Consider the following 20,157-nt stretch of genomic DNA (forward strand, 5'->3'; position numbering starts at 1 on the left):
ATCCACATCAACATTTACATCAGCCACCTCACCCACTCCCTCTACCTCCACTCTCGTGTACTGTGCAGTACTGTAATTTGTAATGTGTGACAAACTTTACTGTGCACTGAGCTTTTATTGCAAGTGACAATTTTTACATTGTTCTTGTTTTATTGCATTGTTAAACAATTTCTCCAGTAAAACTGTCTTAAATTTACTGTACTCAAAACAGTTTTTATTGCCTGTGCGTGACAAATTTTACATTGTTCTTATTTTCTTGCATTGTCAAACAATTTCTGCAGTAAGATTGTCTTGAATTTATTCAAAAACATAGTCTTTATTGCCTCTGTTCCTCTAAAAAGGTCACATTTTGGGATGGCTGGAACCTATCTAATTCAATCCCATTAAAAAGTACATTCGCGATTTGGTTTTTGCGAGAATTTGTGGGAACATAACTCCCGCGAACGGCAGGACTTTACTGTACATAGATGGTATATTTAATCATTACATGATTGCATCAGCAAATATTAATTTCAATTCAAACATTACACTGAGCAATGTTATCATGCTGCATGTTTTTAAGTAGACAATCTATGCCAAATTCTGAATACGTGTTTAATTCTGTTACAGTTCTATCAGAATAGTGTCCATTAGCACTTTGAAAGTACGCACACATACAAAGAAACATAAAACTAAGCAAAAAAATTCAATGGAACATTGTTAAGGTGTTCTAACTTTCTTCAAAATTGATGTTCATTTAGTTTGGCTGCTTAACCGTTCAGCCAGAAAAGAAACACTGACATTGTATGCTGGTTCCCTGCCTCAACAATAAAACATGGATTCGTGGATATATTTTAAAACCAGAACATCTTGCAGCTGGCTCTTGAAATCATCAACAAGTTTGGCTGTTGCTATCAGAATTCCACAAACAGAAAGAAAACAGAATGAAATACACAAGATGGTATGCATCTAAGGCACAAAATATTGATTCTGCATTGAAACAGCAGTTACATTATGCAGAGCATATTAAGATGCAACAGGAGAAAAAAGCCATTGGTTTCTTATGTCAATATTCAAGTTCTTATTTCTGAAACACCCTGCAGTTGATATAGATTTTCCTTCATCTTTGGATGAACTTTTTCGGTTCATGAATATATGTTTTCAGACTGTAGAGGTACTTTTGACAGAAACATCATTTTGTTGCCATTTTATCAGTCACTTACAATTCCACGAGCAATAAGCTCTTTCATTATTTCATTTGTACCACCATAAATCGGTTGAACACGGGAATCCACAAAGGACCTGAAAAAAAAGCTGTTGTAAGATATATGGTGCATTTTAAATATGAGAGAATCATTAATCCAAGTAATTGTTCACTTTCAAGTTCTCTGAATTTTTTGAAAAATTGCAAAACTTCTAGTCTATTTTCTCCCCTCCTATTGACAGGAACATGACTTTTTAAAAAAAACACTATGGAACTCTCAAATGCAGAATAGAGTAATTCAGATTAGGACTTGTAGTGTAGGCAGACTCTACACATGGTCCACCTTTAAAACATATTTTGGTAGCAAAAGACTTGGATGAGCAGGGGCAGCTTGCTTGGCAGGCATTTTGTTAACTCTGCTGAGATCACTGAACTTTGCTGGGGTGTAGATCTCAAAGTGCATGGGTCAAGCACTTCAGACCAAGCCATCACTCACATCCACACAGCATGAGCGATTACATAGTGATCAGGAATGGGAAGCCTTTATTTTGACCAACTCTACTTCAGCCAAAAGCAGCAAATTTAGTACGGAACAGCAGTTTAATAAGCATTTGTGTTAGTATAGCAATGTCTTCACATCCAAATTGCTAAACTCTCAAAAGTTATATTTCAACACGCAGCCTAAATATTCCTGAAAAGTAGTTACTTTTTTGTATTAGTTTGAAGCTTTGTTTACTTCCCTAGTTATGTAATTCGTCAGAGCATTGGTCCCAAGTTGGTTTAAATGAAGCCTTCCCAGAATGTGACTGAGACACACTAGTACACTGAAAATGTCTGCAATTTTCTGCTGGTGACAAAAAAAAAGTGACTTCTGAGATAACTAGGTGCTGAATGCATTTTGGTGCTTCCAAGTTCAAAGCAACCGCAGTGCTTGATCTGTTTATGGCAAAGCAAAATGTATTGCCTACCCAATGGGCATGTTGCCTCCCTAGCGCCACAGTAAGGGGCATCACAGAATAGGGTAGAACATACTATGGAGGCAAGGTAAACAGCTAGAAGTCATGGAACTAGAGACATAGATAGGAGGAGCATTAAACTCCTGCAGTTAGAGTCACAGGAGCTGGGGAAGCAAGTAGAAGAGCAGGAGCTCAAAAACATGATCTCTGGATTACTCCCAGTGTTACATGCTTGTAAGCATAGGAATAGTAAGTTAAGGCAAGTTAATTCATGGTTGGAAAAATGATGCAGGGGAGGATGGACTTCAGATCCCTAGGGCATTGGGACCAATTCCGGGGAAGAAGGGCCTTGTATAAGTTGGATGAGTTGCTTCACAACAGGGCTGGGACTAATGTTCTTACAAAGAGGTCAACTAGTGCTGTGGAGTAGAGTTTAAGTAATTTTGCAGGGAAAGGGGCATCAGGGTGAAGCATGAGAGAGAAGAATATAGATGCATGGAGGATTGGAGGAGCATCATTAGAACAACTAGTTCAGAAATTGAAGGGGTCAGACAGGGGTGAAATGCAAGACAGAGTAGGATTGATTTGGAGTCCATCTGCCTAACTGCACAGAGCTTGGTAAATAGGGTTGGTAAATTGCAGGAAGAAATTACAGCATGGGATAGTGATATAGTGACAATATTGGATACCTGGCACAAAGATGGTGGTAATTAGAAACTATTCCTGAACACAAAGTATTTCAGGAAAGGTAAGAAAGGGGGAAGGAAGGAGATGGGGGACAGAAGTATTGCTTAAAGATGCTGTTACAGTGCTGGAAAAATAAGAAGCACTTGAGGACTCAAAAATGGAATTTATTTGGTTATAGTTAAGGAACAATATAAGAACTATTCAGTTGCTGGGTGTCTACTAGAGGGCACCAGATAGTGGGGAGCAGATAGAGGAGCAAATTTGCAGCAACGTTTCAGAAAGACACATGAAATATAAAGTTGTGATAATTGTGGGGTGGGGTGCCTATTTACCTTAACATAGACTGGCAAAGTAACAAGTGTAAAGGACAAGAGAGGTAGGAATTCCCAAAATGTATAGAAGAGAACTTTCTTGACCAGTGTGTTTCCAGTCCAACAACAACAATTTGTATTTATATAGCACCCTTAACATGATAAAACATCCCAAGACATTTCATAGCAGCATTATAAAATCAAATATGACATTGAATCACATGAGGAGATATTAAGAGGAGCAGAGCTATCTTGGAGGGTTGTGGGACTGGAAGAGATTACAAAGATAGGGAGGAGCGAGGCCAGGGAGGGATTTGAAAACAAGGATGAGAGTTTCAAAGTCAAGACATTGCTGGAGCAGGAGCCAATGTAAATTAACGAACACATGGGTGATACGAAACGGGACTTGCAGTTAGTTTTTTAAAAATTCATTCATGGGATGTGGACGTCGCTAACTAGGCCAGCATTTATTGCCCATCCCTAATTGCCCTTGAGAAGGTGGTGGTGAGCTGCCTTTTTGAACCGCTGAAATCCATGTGGTGTAGGTACACCCACAGTGCTGTTAAGAAGGGAGACATTGAAGGAACACGATATATTTCCAAGTCAGGATCGTGAGTGACTTGGAGGGGAACTTCCAGGTGGTGGTGTTCCCATCTATCTGCTGCCCCTGTCCTTCTAGGTGGTAGCAGTCGTGGGTTTGGAAGTTGCTGTTGAAGGAGCCTTGGTGAATTCCTGTAGTGTATCTTGTAGATGGTACACACTGCTGCTATTGTGCATCGGTGGTGGAGGGAGTGAATGTTTGTGGATGTGATGCCAATCAAGTGGGTTGCTTTGTCCTGGATGGTGTCAAGCTTCTTGAGTGTTGTAGGAGCTGCACTCATCCAGGCAAGTGGGGAGTGTTCCATCACACTCCTGACTTGTGCCTTGTAGGTGGTGGACAAGCTAAGTAGAGCTTTTGTTGCAGGCCAGGTATGGTCCAGGTAAGGACAACTGGGCAAGGAACCCAATTTACTAAAAGGTGTCAAAGAAGTGTCTTTTTTAAAAAAAAATAAATTTTAGTAAATCATCCATGATGTTGCTCACAGCCCAAGGGGCAGGAGAGCAGGTCTGAGATGGCACAAAAGACTTGTATTTTAAATAGTGTCTTTCACAAACTAGAATGTGCCAAAGCATATGACAGCCTATGAATACTTTTTAAAGTGTCATTACTGTTGTAAAGTACTGTTGAAAGGCTGCAGTCAACTATGAAAAATGGATTTCAATGTAGACAAGTATGAGGTCATCCACTTTGAACCTTTCCAAATAATCTAAAGTTAGAAACATGGCAGTCCCAAGGGACTTGAGAGGGTCCACATATATAGATCATTTGAATAATCAAAAAGGCTATGGAAATGCTAGGTTTGGTGCTGGGGCATTGAATCCTTTACTAGTATTTCAACATTTAAATTCAATGCATTTTTCCCACATTACTATACAACTGGTTACTTTTCCACCTTCCATTTAGGTGCTAACAAATCCATCCTTTGTCCTTGGGTACACAAAAAATATTTTTAGGAACATAGGACCTCAAGCCTGCTCTGCCATTCAACTAGGTCATGGCTGATCTTCTACCTCAGCGCCATTTTCCCACACTATCCCCATAAACCTTGATACCTTTACTATTTAGAAATCTATCAATCAATCTCTGTCTTGAACATACTCAATGACAGCTTCCAGAGCACCCTGTGGTAGAGAATTACACAGGTTTACCGCCCTCTGAGTGAAGAAATTCCTCCTCATCTCAGTCCTAAATGGCCTACCCCTTATTCTGAGACTATATCTCCTGGTTCGGGGCCTGTCCCAAGCCAGGGGAAACATTCTTCTTGCATCTACTCTGCCGTGCCCTGTAAGAATTTTATGTTACAATGAGATCACCTCTCATTCTTCTAAACTCTACAGAATACAGGCCCAGTTTCCTCAATCTCTCCTCATAGGACAAGTCCGCCATCCCAGAAACCAGTCTGGTTAACCTTCGTTGCACTCCCTTAATTGCAAGTGTATCCTTCCTTTGGTAAGGAGACCAAACTGTACACAGTACTCCAGGTGCAGTCTCACCAAGGCTCTACACAACTGCAGCAAGACATCTTTACTCCTGTACTCAAATCCTCATGCAACTAATCGCTTGCTGCACCTGCATGCTAGTTTTCAGTGACTCATGAACAAGGAGAACCAGGTCCCTTTGGACATCAACACTTCCCAATCTCTCACTATTTAAGAAATAATCTGCATTTGTTTTTCATTCCAAAGTGGATAACTTCATATTTTTCCACATTATATTCCGTCTGCCAAGTATCCAGTGAGTTGCCCACTCAATTCACTTATCTAAATCCCCCTGAATCCTCTTTGCATCCTCCTCACAACTCACATTTCCACTTAGTCTTGTGTCATCAGCAAACTTGGAAATATTATATTTGGTCCCCACATCCAAATCATTTATATAGATTATATAGATAGCTGGGACCCAAGTACTGATTTTTCTGGTACCCCAGTAGTCATAGCCTGCCATCCTGAGAATGATCCGTTTATTCCTACTCCTTGTTTTCTGTCCATTAACCAATTCTCAATCCATGCCAGTATATTAACCCCAATCCCATGAGCTCTAATTTTGTTTGCTAACCTCTTGTGCGACCTTATTAAAAATCTTCTTACAAATCCAAATGCACCACATTCACTGGTTCTTCCCTATTTATTCTGCTAGTTACTTCCTCAAAAAACTCCAACAGGTTTGTCAAACATGATTTCCCTTTCATAAATCATACTGACTCTGCCCAATCCTACCATTATTTTTGAAGTGTCCAGTTATCACATCCTTTATAATAGATCCTAGCATTTTCCCTACAGCTGATGTCAGACTAACAGGTCTGTAGTTCCCTGTTTTCTTTCTCCCTCCATTCTTAAACAGTGGGGACACATTTGCTACCTTCAAATCTGCAGGAACCATTCCCGCATTTTGGAAGATGACCACCAATGCATCCGTTATCTCTACAGCCACCCCTTTCAACACTCTGAGATGTAGATCATCACGTCCAGGGGATTTACCAACTTTCAGTCCCATTAATTTCTTCAGTACTTTTCTTTCTATTAGAACTAATTTACTAATACTGAACCCCCATTCAGTGAAGTTATGGCTGGTGTTTTCTAACTCCACCTTTGCCTCCTTTCCCTTCATACCATGGATAAGCAGAAAGCTATTGATCTCAGATTTAAAATTAACAGCTGACCTAGCATCAATTGCCATTTATGGAAGAGATCTAGGCTATGTTCCTAATCCTATACTCCACAACCAGCAGAAATAATTTCTCCCTCTCTCTACCCTATTAGTTTGGCATATGTATATACTTAAAGGGGCAAAATTTATGGGGCCATGAGAAAAAAGCAGGGGAACAGGACTAATTGGACAGCTGCTTCAAAGAGCCAATACAGGCACATCAGACCAAATGGCCACCTTCTGTGCTATATCATTCTACGAAGTGGAGTCTGGAGAGACTCTCTTCTGTCACTCCATCACCATCTATCAGAAGATCAAAATGGTGAAATGGGACTTCCAGGGAATGGAAGAATGCGCAGCAATCAGAGCATCACAGAATTTTCAGCAGAGAAGAGACTTCACCCTTCCCATCAAATCAATGCTCCTGCAGGCTCCTTCTATCATAGTCCTTATCCCTCCACCTCTCTCCTCCTATTTTTTCCCTATCTCATTCATGAGAAATACTTCCTATTCACCTTGTTCCCAGTAAACTGCTGACCATCTAACTTGCCTGCCTTACTGGCCCTACGGGAGTTGACATTTCATGTGATTTCTCACCTCAGACACTGTTTGCACTGGGTGCAGAAGTATTCAAAGTCAGAGATGGCATTAATATTTGTAGTTCATTTATGGATGCCACACCGGATATTTTGGTCTTTTGTGAACCCTTTACTTTAAACGCTCCACCATCAGTAGTTATGCCTAGGCCCTTAGCTCTAGAATTCCCTTAGTAAACCTCTCTGCTGCTCTAGCTGTCTCTCTCTCCTCCTCCATGATGCTTCTTAAAGCCTACCTCTTTGACTCTGGAGTCAAATGATATCTGATATCTATCCAGTGAAGCATCTTGGGGTGTTTTACTCAGTTAAAGGCATCATATAAATGCAAGATATTGTTGAAATATGGACTGAATTATGCATACTGAGGTAAGTACTGGCAGCTACACGTATGTGGTTGGAAGTGATGTGTACATTAAGTTGGGGAGGCTGAGCTCTAGCATAGGTATGTAGTGTAAACTGAGGAGCAGCGAGCAGAAAAAATGCAGGAACTTTGAAGTTTGTAGAAGGAAATCCATCACTAAGATTAAACATTGAAAAATTATGAGTACTTTGGTAGTTTTGGTTGAAAATCTGCCAAGTGTTAACTTAATCTATAATTTAGGGTTTTGATTCCTTTTGCACAAAAGGATTTTGCAGCTGGCATGAACCTGTCACACAACAGATGTAACAGATTCAGATCAAGTTTTTCCAAAAAAATGACTTCATTCTGGATTTGAGGACTGGAATCTGAAGTTCATCAGCATTTTATTAACCTCACTAATTTACAAGCAACTCCAATACCTGGAGGTCAGTAATTTGAGCAGTGGCCTTAAAGGGACAGGTCAGGTTATGAGCTAAATATCTCACTAGATACCAACATTTATTAGCTATTTTCTAGACTCAAGTGGTGAACAATGCCACAGTAGATACAATAATAGATACCTAGCTACAAAAAACAAAAAACTGTACATCAACATGTCAAGCTGTCAATATGCCAAATGTCACTCTCTAATACAAATACAAAATAATCTTAAATGCTGGTTGTTTCTAACCTGCAGTTCTAATCTCCAAACTAAAACTGATGAGTACATTCTAACCTCAAAAGTCCTCTCCATAGAACCATAGAAAAGTTACAGCTCAGAAAGAGGCCATTCAACCCATCGTGTCTGTGCCAGCCAAAAAAGAAAAAAAACCAGTTGCCCATTTTAACCCAACTTTCCAGCACCTGGCCCATAGCCTTGCAGCATACAGCACTTACTCTCACCGAACTATTACACTCTAAATGATCTCAGCTTGTATTTAATTATAGTTTGCAGCCTTCAAATACTACTACTGTTCTTTGAAAACGAAGCATCATCTAACATACTGTGACCAACAGCACAAGAGATTTAGCAGCACATTTTCAATGGCTATTGGAGGATACTTTGAGCAAAAAGTACTCCCTCTAGACCTCCTTTCCCCTTTAAAGCAACTACAAATGATCAAATAAGTTAAGACTTACTTAGCAATTGGGTATTCCCACATGTATCCCCATCCACCATGAAGCTGTACACATTGATTGGCTACATTGTTCTGTTGTTCAGAAGCCCTATAAAAAAAGACAGTTAAATATTAACAGTCTGGTAGCACAGAACTTGAATATTGCTGAAAAGTGATACATGTTGCCGAAGCTTTTCGGTTTGCACTCATCAGGTCAAATGCAAGAATGCCAAATTTCGAACAATCACAACAATTTATACACCGGAGAAAAGGGTGCTGATTGGTTGGCAAGTTGACTCTGATTGGCCAAGATGTTGTCATGGAGAAAGTAATAGGCTACCAAGCTCCCGGGTAATTTAAAAAATCTGCAATGGTTGAACATATTCCTTTTGTTTGCAGAGAACGGGTCCCTGTGTATGAATGTATGTCACTTTTAGCAAGTTTAAATGAGCCACATTAAAAGCACGATTGATTATCTCAATTTGGTTGTTAGTGTAGTTATTAGCATATCCAAAATTGTTCATCAGGTGCTGCCCAATCACAGAATCACATCTAACAGTAGATGTTTTGTTTGGTGTTTTGCAAAAGCAGGCTGGTTCATTATGGTCTGTACTCTGCCTATTACAAACAACCGAAGGAAAATTTTGTTTGATTCGATCAACCAATCTCTGGGGTGTACAATCTACGTACCTGGCATCGCACTGGCACTGAAATTCATACATGGTATTTGTGTGGTAGGCAGAACATCTTTTTAGACTGATGGCAGCATCCTGTTGTGGAAAATGCCACACGCGTAGTCACTGCATATAGCAATATGAAATGGCTTGCTTAACCAACTGCTAGATGTCATTCCATGATTGGGCAGCACTGAAAGTGCTAATAAATACACTAACAACCAATTTAAGATAAGTCAAGTTCGTAATGTGGTTCATCTACACTTTTTAGAGGTGATATATATATATATATATGCAAGGACCCATTCTCTGCAAACCAATGTAGTTGTTCAAGCCTTGCACCTTTTTAAATTACCCGGGAGCTTGGCGAGCCTATAGTTCCCCTTTGCTTGCTCCATGGCAACAACTCAGTCAATCAAAGTCAACTTGCCAACCAATCAACACCCTTTTCCCCCGTAGTATAAATTGTGGTGATCGTTTGAAATTTGGCATTCTTGCTTTTGTCCTGATGAGTGCAACAAAAAGCTTTTGTCTTTCTCTTCAACAAAATGTATTATTCTTTAAGATCCAGAGGTACCATTCATATAGCTGTTGATCTCATAAAACCATCTCATTACTACATCATCAGCTTTACAGAATCACTGTTTTTCCTATTTTCTCCCACTGTGATACATTTCAATTGGTATGGGGTGCTCTGTTCTCCGGCTAGTCTTAATGTGCGAGCACGTGGCACACAATAGCATCAGAAGACTATCCAATCAAACAAGCTCCCATCTGCACTCCATACCAAAATATGCACATGTCTCTGGGTGATTATTCACTATCTAACCTTGGTGTGATCAAGCTGATGGTATCACACACTGCAACATCCCAGTTGCAATCAACCAAATCAGCAGACCAGAATTTGAAGCTGGAACCACATGGTCTGAGAGATTCAGTTACACCTTGGATAAAACATTTGACCTACTGGGGAAGCTCACTGCCTGTCCTCAATGAAATATAGCATTTCTTTTTAAAAAGCTTAGAACAAATTTAAATATTCAGCAACATTACTACAGCCTGAACCATAAAGCAAAAGCAAGATCTTAGCTTTCAAAAGTACTGCCACTAAGGAACACGGAGGGACTACTGCAGTTGGAAAATTCTGTCTGCTTTCTTTCTGTCTTGTTTTTCAAATGAGTTTTATACATGCCTAGGTGAGGGATGTTGCTGCCGGAAGTGGAAAACATTGCATTTCAGGCATCCGTATTCCAGCATCAAACACTCCCAGGTCATGCAGATACTCCCTCTACCCTGCCCAAAGAATTTGCTTCAGAAACTTGAGAACATTACACACTCGTGAACCAGTGGGGCCCTTATTTTCCACAAGCTGGTCCATTACTTATTTGAAATAAATTACCAGTTTATTACCACTTATGTGCTGTGGGCCCATACTTGGGGTGAATTCTAGCTCTTCCCAACACCACTTCTCATGTTTAGTAATTTTTAGAGTTCATGTTCACTGGCACAAAGTTTCTAGTAATTGCTTTCAAGAAAAGTCAATGTTGGCTAAAGGAAAGCTGTACAATCAACTTCCTGAATTGAGCGCTGTGGTTTGGGCAGGGTAGTGCAAGATATGAGACACCCAAGAGCAATTTATCTCGCTGATTTCTCGGTTGTGAAATAAGATGTAACATGACGGAGCTGGAAAACTACAGGGGAAAGTGGAGAGACAGGCAGGAGTGATGCATTACCTATATTTGAAAAACCTTCTGGGAAGTTTAAAGAAAAGCTGACTTGCTGTAAGTGGAGCTTTCTATAGAAATGCACAATACTGGTCAGCCAGCCTTTTAAGGGGAGGTCTACAGATTTCTCTTCATACAATCTGGTGGAGGATTTTAAATAGTTACAGAGAAATCAAAAATAATCCAAGAAAAATATTCCCACAGTGTTTCCTTATTTGAGTTAAGAACCTGAAATATCTTTGACGTGATTAGCCTGACTAATCGCATTTTACGGCAAAGGTTCTGTCGGAGGGCTGGTACTGTGGATGGTGAACACAGAACTTGCAATTTCCTCACATATAGTTTCACATCCGATTAACTGTTATACAGTACTCATTTGCATGTTTAGTCAAATATACAACTACATGAAACAAGTTGAGTTTGCAGTTCCGAGTGGCCACAGGCCCGGAGCACAAAACTGCTGTTGATGTAACATTAATTAGCAGTAACATCAACGATCCCACTCAGAATTTCATGTGGGAAGGAGTGCAGTTGGGGTTAACTTCTGAGGCACATAAGTGCAGAGTGAAGAGAGCTTTATTCTGCATGTGTCATGTTAAACCTTACTTGAGACGCCAGACACTAATACCGACTGCTTGATATAAAACTGTTGCATTCCCCAGTGCCAATAACCCCTACCTTAAAATTCACACATAAAAGTTAAACAAAATTGGAAACTGCAATGACGGCAGCAATCTACACACTCTTGAAAGATCGCACCATCAGAACTCATTTAAAAAGTATCAAACAGTTTCAAAGAATTCTGACCTGCCTTTTTTTTGCCTTATTTCATTTTATTCCATTTCTTTAAACACAGTGAATGCTGAAAAAAACAACACAAACTGCTGAACCAGAGGAGGTATAGAACTGACAATATGAATAACTGAACTGATGAAATTAGCTTAATGACTAGTTTTATTAATGTTACTGCAGGTCCCACATATGTTCTCACTAACTTCTCCCAGTTATTTATCCCAACATTACCGACAAGTAGTTTTAAAAATGTCACTTATCAGCTATGTACTTAAAGTCTTTGCTGCTAAATCACTGCAGCATAAACTAATGTCCTTTAGGGAAGGAAATCTGCTGTCCTTACCTGATCTGGCCTTTATGTGACTCCGGACCCACAGCAATATGGTTGACTCTTAACTGCCCTCCAAACAAGGGCAGTTAGGGATGGGTAATAAATGCTGGCCTAGTCAGCGATGCCCACATCCCATGAACGAATAAAAAAAATGTAGCTGGTATATGGAAAGGTTCAGTAAAGACTACTGCAGGAAACCAATTAGATATAATGGCCTTGAGGCACTAAAAGCTCTAAATAATTCCATAGTAACAAGATATGAGGGGCCTCTCTGTTTAAACAAGCAGCTATTAACTATCATTTATTGGACTGCTATCCTAATAACTTTCCCTCCACACTATAGTTAGGAATAAAATAGACCAAAATAGAATGCTACTTTGAACTTTCGAATAACTGGGTACAGACAGTTCAGACTTCCTTTAATCAAAGCACAGTCTGTCTGGGCCAGATTTGACTCCCTTTTTCTTAACTATCAGCACTACATTTGCTTCTGCTAGTGAGACTATAAGAAAAAGAGGAGATTGCTAAATCGTACCAGTGCCCCTCAGATTTCCTTCCCTGCTCCATGCCATTTGGCCTAGCCAGTTTGTTTGTCTTCAATACTTCTAGCTAATCAAATATTTTTCATGAATACTCCTCCAAAAATTGCTCAGTAAGTTATTGTCTTCCTCTTTAAATGAGTACTTGTAGAAAATATTAATTAATATTTAACTATTGTTATGATCCCCTAGGGAGAACCGTAAACCAAAATAACCAAATTTACTGAATGACTCCCAAAATGAAGGAAGTAACAACAAGATTCCACTTTTGTAGCCTTTACTTTGACACGAATCAGAACCAACACAAATTAAACATGGGCCAGGACTTTCCCCTTGGCGATTTGGGGGCGGGGCCTGGTCGCCGAGGGGAAATTGACGCGGGATGACGTCGGGAGGAATCCCCAACATCATCCCGGTCCATTTAAATTTTTAGGAAGGTAGGGAAAAAAAAAATTCTTTCGAGTTATCAACAGTCACAGATTGCAACTCTTTCGAGTACAATCACAGTTCTTGGTTTCCGGGAGTGGGACATGAACCCACAACCCTCTGATTCAAAGGCGAGGGTGCTATGAACTGAGCCACGGCTGACACCTAGGAAGGTAGGAAACTCTTTCGAGTTATCAACAGTCACGGATTGCAACTCTTTCGAGTACAATCACAGTTCTTGGTTTCCGGGAGTGGGACATGAACCCACAACCCTCTAATTCAAAGGCGAGGGTGCTATGAACTGAGCCACAGCTGACACCTAGGAAGGTAGGAAGGCGGGCGGACAGCAAAATCAGCCAGTTGAGGCCATTGACAAGCTATTTAAAGTAATTAAAGACCTGCCTGTCCAACCTTAAGGCTGGCGGGCAGGCCAGGAGCCCCAGCCGGCTACAGTATACTGATGAAACTTCATCCACTGGTGGGGTGAAGTTTCATGTCCGTATTGTAAAAAATTAATAAAGTTTATGTGGTCTTTATTAACATGTTCCATCTCATGTGACATTGTCACATGAGGGGGACATATTAATAATTTTTTAATGTTTCTATTTTTAATGTTTTTGGCACTGTCAGTATTCTCCCTGAGACAGGACTTTGCCTCAGGGAGCAGTGTGCTCTTTTGCGTGCATGTGCAAATGAGCGCACTTTGACAGCTGGGGACTCCTCCCCCCCCCAGCACAGGAAGCGCATAGCGCTTCCCGTCGGGGATGCCGCTGGGCGGGCCTTAATTGTAAATTGCCTGCCCGCCGCTCAGCCGGTGGGGCCCACCCACCATCCAAGGGCAAGATTCTGCCCATGAATTAACAGGCAAATTTCACTTTTAAATACTCGATACAACAAAGATACGTCTTAGACAACTACAAGCACCTGCATCACTCCCTGCACAAAGTAGTACTACATAGCTACACAGTTCTACAATATGCTATTCTCTATTCAAGTAGGGTAGGTCAGGAGTCCTATCCGACAACAGTTTTCTCCTTCAAGTTTCATGGGTACGATTACTATCAGAAGGCACACTTCCACGAACAATCTCTCCCTCAGGTCACAACTGTCCTGATGGTGTACCTTTCCAGAGTTCCTTTAACAAAGGCAGGCACTGCGACATCATGTACAGTGGATGCGGCCCCTGTAGCTGCAGTGGCAGATAACACAGCCAAATTACAAAGGTCACTTTACAATTGATGCAAACTCTTAAACGTCCTTTTTAAACATTCTTACAAACAATTATAGATTCCACAGGTCTTTTAAAGAAATTGCAAATTTTCCTTACTGTACTGCTTTGTAGTCAAAAGTCGTCACACTATGTTATATTTTCCTATTCACCAGCACTTTTACCTTTCAGGATTCAAGTTTCCTATAGGTGTTGAAGGTGGTGATATTATCTAAGGAATGTGCTAATTAAGGGTAGAAAGCAGGACGAGCAAGGTACAGGTAGCCCTAGTGGGTGTGGAGCGGGGGAAGGGATCGAAATAGGCTAAAAGGTAGAGATAGAACAATGGATGGAAATACACTTAAAAATAATGGAAGTAGGTGGGAAAAGAAAAATCTATATAAATTATTGGAAAAAAACAAAAAGGAGGGGGAAAATCGGAAAGGGGGCGGGGATGGAGGAGATAGTTCAAGATCTAAAATTGTTGAACTCAATATTCAGTCCGGAAGGCTGTAAAGTGCCTAGTCGGAAGATGAGGTGCTGTTCCTCCAGTTTGTGTTGAGCTTCACTGGAACAATGCAGCAAGCCAAGGACGGACATGTGGGCATGAGAGCAGGGTGGAGTGTTGAAATGGCAAGCGACAGGAAGGTCTGGGTAATCCTTGTGGACAGACCGAAGGTGTTCTGCAAAGCGGTCACCCAGTCTGCGTTTGGTCTCTCCAATGTAGAGGAAACCGCATTGGGAGCAACGAATGCAGTAGACTAAGTTGAGGGAAGTGGAAGTGAAATGCTGCTTCACTTGAAAGGAGTGTTTGGGCCCTTGTACAGTGAGGAGAGGGGAAGTAAAGGGGCAGCTGTCCGCAAGTATTACCCAGACCTCCCTGTCGCTTGCCATTTCAACACTCCACCCTGCTCTCATGCCCACATGTCCATCCTTGGCTTGCTGCATTGTTCCAGTGAAGCTCAACGCAAACTGGAGGAACAGCACCTTATCTTCCGACTAGGCACTTTACAGCCGTCCGGACTCAATACTGAGTTCAACAATTTTAGATCATGAACTCTCTCCTCCATCCCCACCCCCTTTCCGATTTTCCCCCTCCTTTTTGTTTTTTTCCAATAATTTATATAGGTTTTTCTTTTCCCACCTTCCATTATTTTTAAGTGTATTTCCATCCATTGTTCTATCTCTACCTTTTAGCCTATTTCGATCCCTTCCCCCCACCCCACCCCCACTAGGGCTATCTGTACCTTGCTCGTCCTGCTTTCTACCCTTAATTAGCACATTCCTTTAGATAATACCACCACCTTCAACACCTCTTTGTCCTTTTGTCTGTGACATCTTTTGGTTATCTCCACCTATCACTGGCCCTTTATCCAGCTCTTCTTGTTCCCCCCCTCCCCAAACCAGTTTATATTTCACCTCTCCTCTATTTTTACTTAGTTCTGTTGAAGGGTCATTCGGACTCGAAACATTAACTGTGCTCCTATCCGCAGGTGCTGCCAGACCTGCTGAGTTTTTCCAGGTATTTTTGTTTTTGTTTTGGATTTCCAGCATCCGCAGTTTTTTGCTTTTATATTTATATAATATTGCTTAGTGTTTACAGGAATAGGTCATTCAACCTAACTGCTTCATGCTAATGTTCAGGCTCCACAGAAGCGTCCTCTGACCCCTCTTTCATCTAAGCCCATAAACACATGCTCCCATTCCTTTCTCTCTCATGTGCTTATCTAGTTTCTCCTTAAATGCATCTACACCAGTTGCCTCCAAATAATCAATAACCAATGTTGTGAACAATCTGGTTCAGACACAGCAATGTGATTGACTCATGACTGCCCTCTGAAATGGCCTATTAAGCCACATTGCAATCTCAATATCTAGAGTCATCTTCACAGTCAATAGCTCCTGGTATTCTTGCAAGTATCGTGTCATCTTATCTTGCAAGTTACCAATTTCATCTTCAAGCTGAGCAATGGTATCTTGGGCATTTCTTGCCTCAAGGCTGCAGTTTACACCATATTCTCAGGGCAATTAGGGATGGACAATGAATGCAGGTCTTTTCAGCAATGTATGCATCCCACAAATGAATCAAAGGAAGCCCAAGACAATGCCCAGGAAGCAGGATGGAACTGACGGCTTAGAAATGGAGTTTGTGGCATAGACTGATTATATCACTTTGATTGGGGCCATTTCAGTGCTGTAGCTGAGGCAGAAATCTGATTTGGAGTGTTTAAACATAGAATTTTGAGAAAGACAGGAACAGATTTAGGAGGTGACAGCATATTCAAGAGCTTGAGGAAAGGAAGGTTGCAGATGGAGCATAGCTAGCAAGGACTGAAGCTTCTTTTTTGAGAAGTGAGGTGATAATGGCAGATTTGAAAGGGAAGAGAGAGAGAAGGGAACAGTACCAGAGTTGAGACCACAATTTACGGTACCAGTTAACACAGGGGCCAGGAAGGGAAGCTGGGTGTTCAACAATTTAGTGAGAATAGGCTCAAGAGAGCAGAAGGTGTCTCTCATGGACAAGATAAGCTTGAGAAAGAAAGAGAGCAAAGGGTCAGATAGGTGAAAAACTACAGAAAGTTGTTAGTTTAGAGCTAATATGGGAGTAACTTTGACTTTGTACAATGGAGGCAGGGTGGGATGAGGCAGAAGCAATCAAATGCAAGGTCTCAATCTTAGAGACAAAAAAGTCCATGAGCATCTCATACTTGTTGTTGGAGATGGGTTTTCAGGACAGACGGGTTTTAAAAAAAGTTGTTAGTGGAGAAAAGGTGCTGAGGGATATCTTTGCATTCCAACATGATCAAGGGGTAGTAAGCAAAATTGGAGGAGGAGAGCAGCACCTGAAAATGCTTGCTGAGGTCCAGCCAGATCTGGTGAGGAAAGGCTAAAACAATTGTCCACCATAAACATCTTAGTCAACATCCCTTGCATTTAAGGGAGCAGAAATAGGGGCTGATCCAGGAAAATGATTAAGGTGAGAGAAGGAGTAAGAGTTTACTGGGATAAGGAGCTGCTGATGTGATTGAGCAGATTGATAACCAAAGAAATATCATGGCAAGTGGAGAGTGAAAAGCTGCACAGTTGGGAATTTCGAAGTGCCATTAGATCCAATCTTCTGAGTTACCACTATTATCTGCAGTATTGTACACATTTACTTTCAATTTGGTACCATCCTTAACATCCTTAGCCACAGATGGTGCATGCTTCTCATAGAATCTTTCTTTCTCAATGGAATATATGTTTGCTGAGAGTTATGAAATATCTCCTTAAATGTCTGCCACTGTTTCTCTATTGTCCTATCATTTAACCCATTTTCCGAGTACACTTTAGCCAACTCTGTCTTCATATCTTTGTAATTGCCTTTAACTTTAAATACCAGTCTTAGATCCACACTTCTCACCCTCAAACTGAATGTGAAATTCTATCATGTTATGATCATTGTTGCCTAGAGGATCCTTCACCATAAGGTCATTAATTAATCCTGTCTTATTGTACGTTACCAGGTTTAAAATAGCCTGCTCCCTAATTGGCATGTATTGCTCTAAGGAATTGTCCTGAATATATTCTATGAACTCATTTTCCAGGTTATGTTTGCCAATCTTATTCATCCAATCTAAATGAAGATTAAAATCACCCATGATTATTGTTACCTTTCTTACAAAGCCAGCATTATCTCTTCTTGTTGTTATGGCATAGCCAATGGTAAATGCTAAGCTGCTCAAATCCCAAAGGGAACTTGAAACAACTGCCACTTGTTTTGCAATTGTATAAATTTTGAGATGCATGTTTTGAATTCAGTAGTAATAAGACCACCAAGTCTTATAGGTTTCTTAGCAAACTAAATTAAACCTTTATTAATAGAAGAAATGATTTTAAATACATATATAGATCTACAAATTACTACTATGATAACTTCTCATCTAACTCCCAGTTACACTTTCGTTAAGGTAACAGTAAGACACACAGATTTTTAAAACCCAGACAAAGAAACATGATACCCTGAACAATCCAATTCAAAGTGAGTTTCCTTAACTTCAGTTCTTTGTAGACAGCAGCTTGAGGCATAGATGCTGAAGGCTTTCACACTTGTTAGATCTGAAAATGCCTGCCTTTACACACAGCCTTCTCTCCTTTATACATATTTTCCCCTTTGAATGCAAATTCCAATTGTTTCACTATGTCTTTGGACTTTACCTCCCTGATCATAAAAGTTTATCATAGTACCAATTTTACCAGCAATCTTTGGGAAAAATAAACACACTGTTTCTGAATTTCACCTGGCTAGGTGACACATTTCACTTTTCCTTTGAGACCAATCTAGTCTGGTTTATTTAAAGATGCAAATGTTCTTTTACACTTTACATTCTAAACTTCCTCCATGTTTACCTATACCTAACATTTCAAACCTAGCTCATCTTCTAATACATCAAAGCCTTCAGACCAGCTGCCTTTAATCCAATTAAGTCTCTCTCTCTCACACACACACACACACATATATATACATAGACACAGTTACCACTATTTTACAATAAATTCCAATAACATTATATTTTCCTTACACTGTATACTTTGTCTTGCAATGTAGCCACTGTTAGGGGGCCTATAAATTATTCCCACAAGTGACCTTTGCTATTTCTTAGCTCTACCCAAACCAACTGTACATCTTGATCTTCTGAATCAACGTCATCTCTCACCACTGTAGTCATCCTTAATTTACAGATCGACACTACCATCTTTTCCTAGCTATCTGTCCCTCCGAAATGTCAAACACCCGTGAATGTTTAAATCCCAGCCTTGGTGACCCTGAAATCATGTCTCGGTAATGGCTATCAGATCATACATATTTATTTCTATCTGTGCTAACAACTCATTCATTTTGTTCTGACTGCTGTACACATTCAGATAAAGAGTATTTAATTCTGCCTTTTTACCATTCTTGCAAACTCTGGCCTTATCTGCTGGTGCACTCAAGTTTGTATGCTCTACCCCTTCCTGCCACACTCTGATTTTCATTACCCATGTTGCTACCCTACTCTGTTGCTTTGTCATTTCTCTTTAATTTTCCACATCTCCGCTCACATGATTCCTCCTCACCATCTTTTAGTCTAAAGCCCTCTACTGCCCTATTATTAGAACTAGTCAGAACACTGGCCCCAGCATGGTTCGTATGAAGATCATCCCAACGGTACAGCTCCTACTTTCCCCTGTACTGGTGTCAGTGCCCCGTGAATCAATACCCATTTCTCCCACAATAATCTTTGAGTCATGCATTCAACTCTATAATCTTATTTACCCTACTCCAAATTGCTCATGGTTTAGGTAGTAATCCAGAGATTATCACCTCTGTGTTCTGCTTTTCTAGCTCCTAGCTGCTTAAATCTAAGCAGAACCTCTTTCCTAATCCTATCTATGTCATTGGTACCCACATGGACCACAACAATTGGATGCTCCCCCTCCCACTGCAAGTTTCTCTCCAACTCTGAACAGATGTCCCAAACCCTGGCGCTGGGCAGTCAACACAGCCTTCTGGGCTCATGCTCTGGGGCTGCAGAGAACTTTGTCTATCCCCCTGACTATACTATACCGTACATTTTTATTTACTCCCCTCACTTGAATGGTTCCCTGCACCACAGTGCCATGGTTAGTTCGCTCATCCACCCTGCAGCCCCTGTTCTCATCCATACAAGATGCAAGAACCTTGAACCTGTTGGACAATTGCAAAGGTTGAGGCTCCTCCAGTGATACATTCAGCCCCTCTTCCCAAACTCCCTCACCCCCATACACACAGTAGCCCCTTTTCCCAACACCTGTCTCCCCACAAACTAACTGATTCAGCAAATGCTTCCCAAATGCTCCTCCCTCCATTCACTCACTCAGCAAACCCTCTTACCCAACCCCACTCTTTTGCACAGTAGCCTCTCTCCCCTTCCTCTTTTTTGGGTCTAGTTACTGGTGCCTGTGTAGCAAAGTCACTATCCTGGGGTAAGAAGTCTGAGGCAGACAGGAGCAGAAGCACAGTTTGA

General features: G+C 40.8%; 1 protein-coding gene across 4 annotated transcripts in view; it reads right to left on the minus strand.

Moving 5' to 3' along the window:
- acadl (acyl-CoA dehydrogenase long chain) overlaps positions 1-20,157 on the minus strand; it is a 146,036-nt gene that overhangs the window by 26,976 nt on the left and 98,903 nt on the right. For 2 of the 4 annotated variants that reach the window (XM_078551657.1, XM_078551658.1), the window contains exons 10-11: positions 8,461-8,547; positions 1,203-1,281 (exon numbers count right to left, since the gene is read on the minus strand). In XM_078551657.1, the coding sequence (XP_078407783.1) occupies positions 1,203-1,281; positions 8,461-8,547 (166 nt within the window). Of the gene's footprint in view, positions 1-580; positions 1,282-8,460; positions 8,548-20,157 lie in introns of those variants that run through there. The other 2 variants (XM_078551660.1, XM_078551659.1) reach the window with 2 other exon arrangements.

Source organism: Cetorhinus maximus, chromosome 11 (genome assembly GCF_964194155.1).
Source record: "Cetorhinus maximus chromosome 11, sCetMax3.hap1.1, whole genome shotgun sequence".
Classification (NCBI taxonomy): Eukaryota; Metazoa; Chordata; class Chondrichthyes; order Lamniformes; family Cetorhinidae; genus Cetorhinus; species Cetorhinus maximus.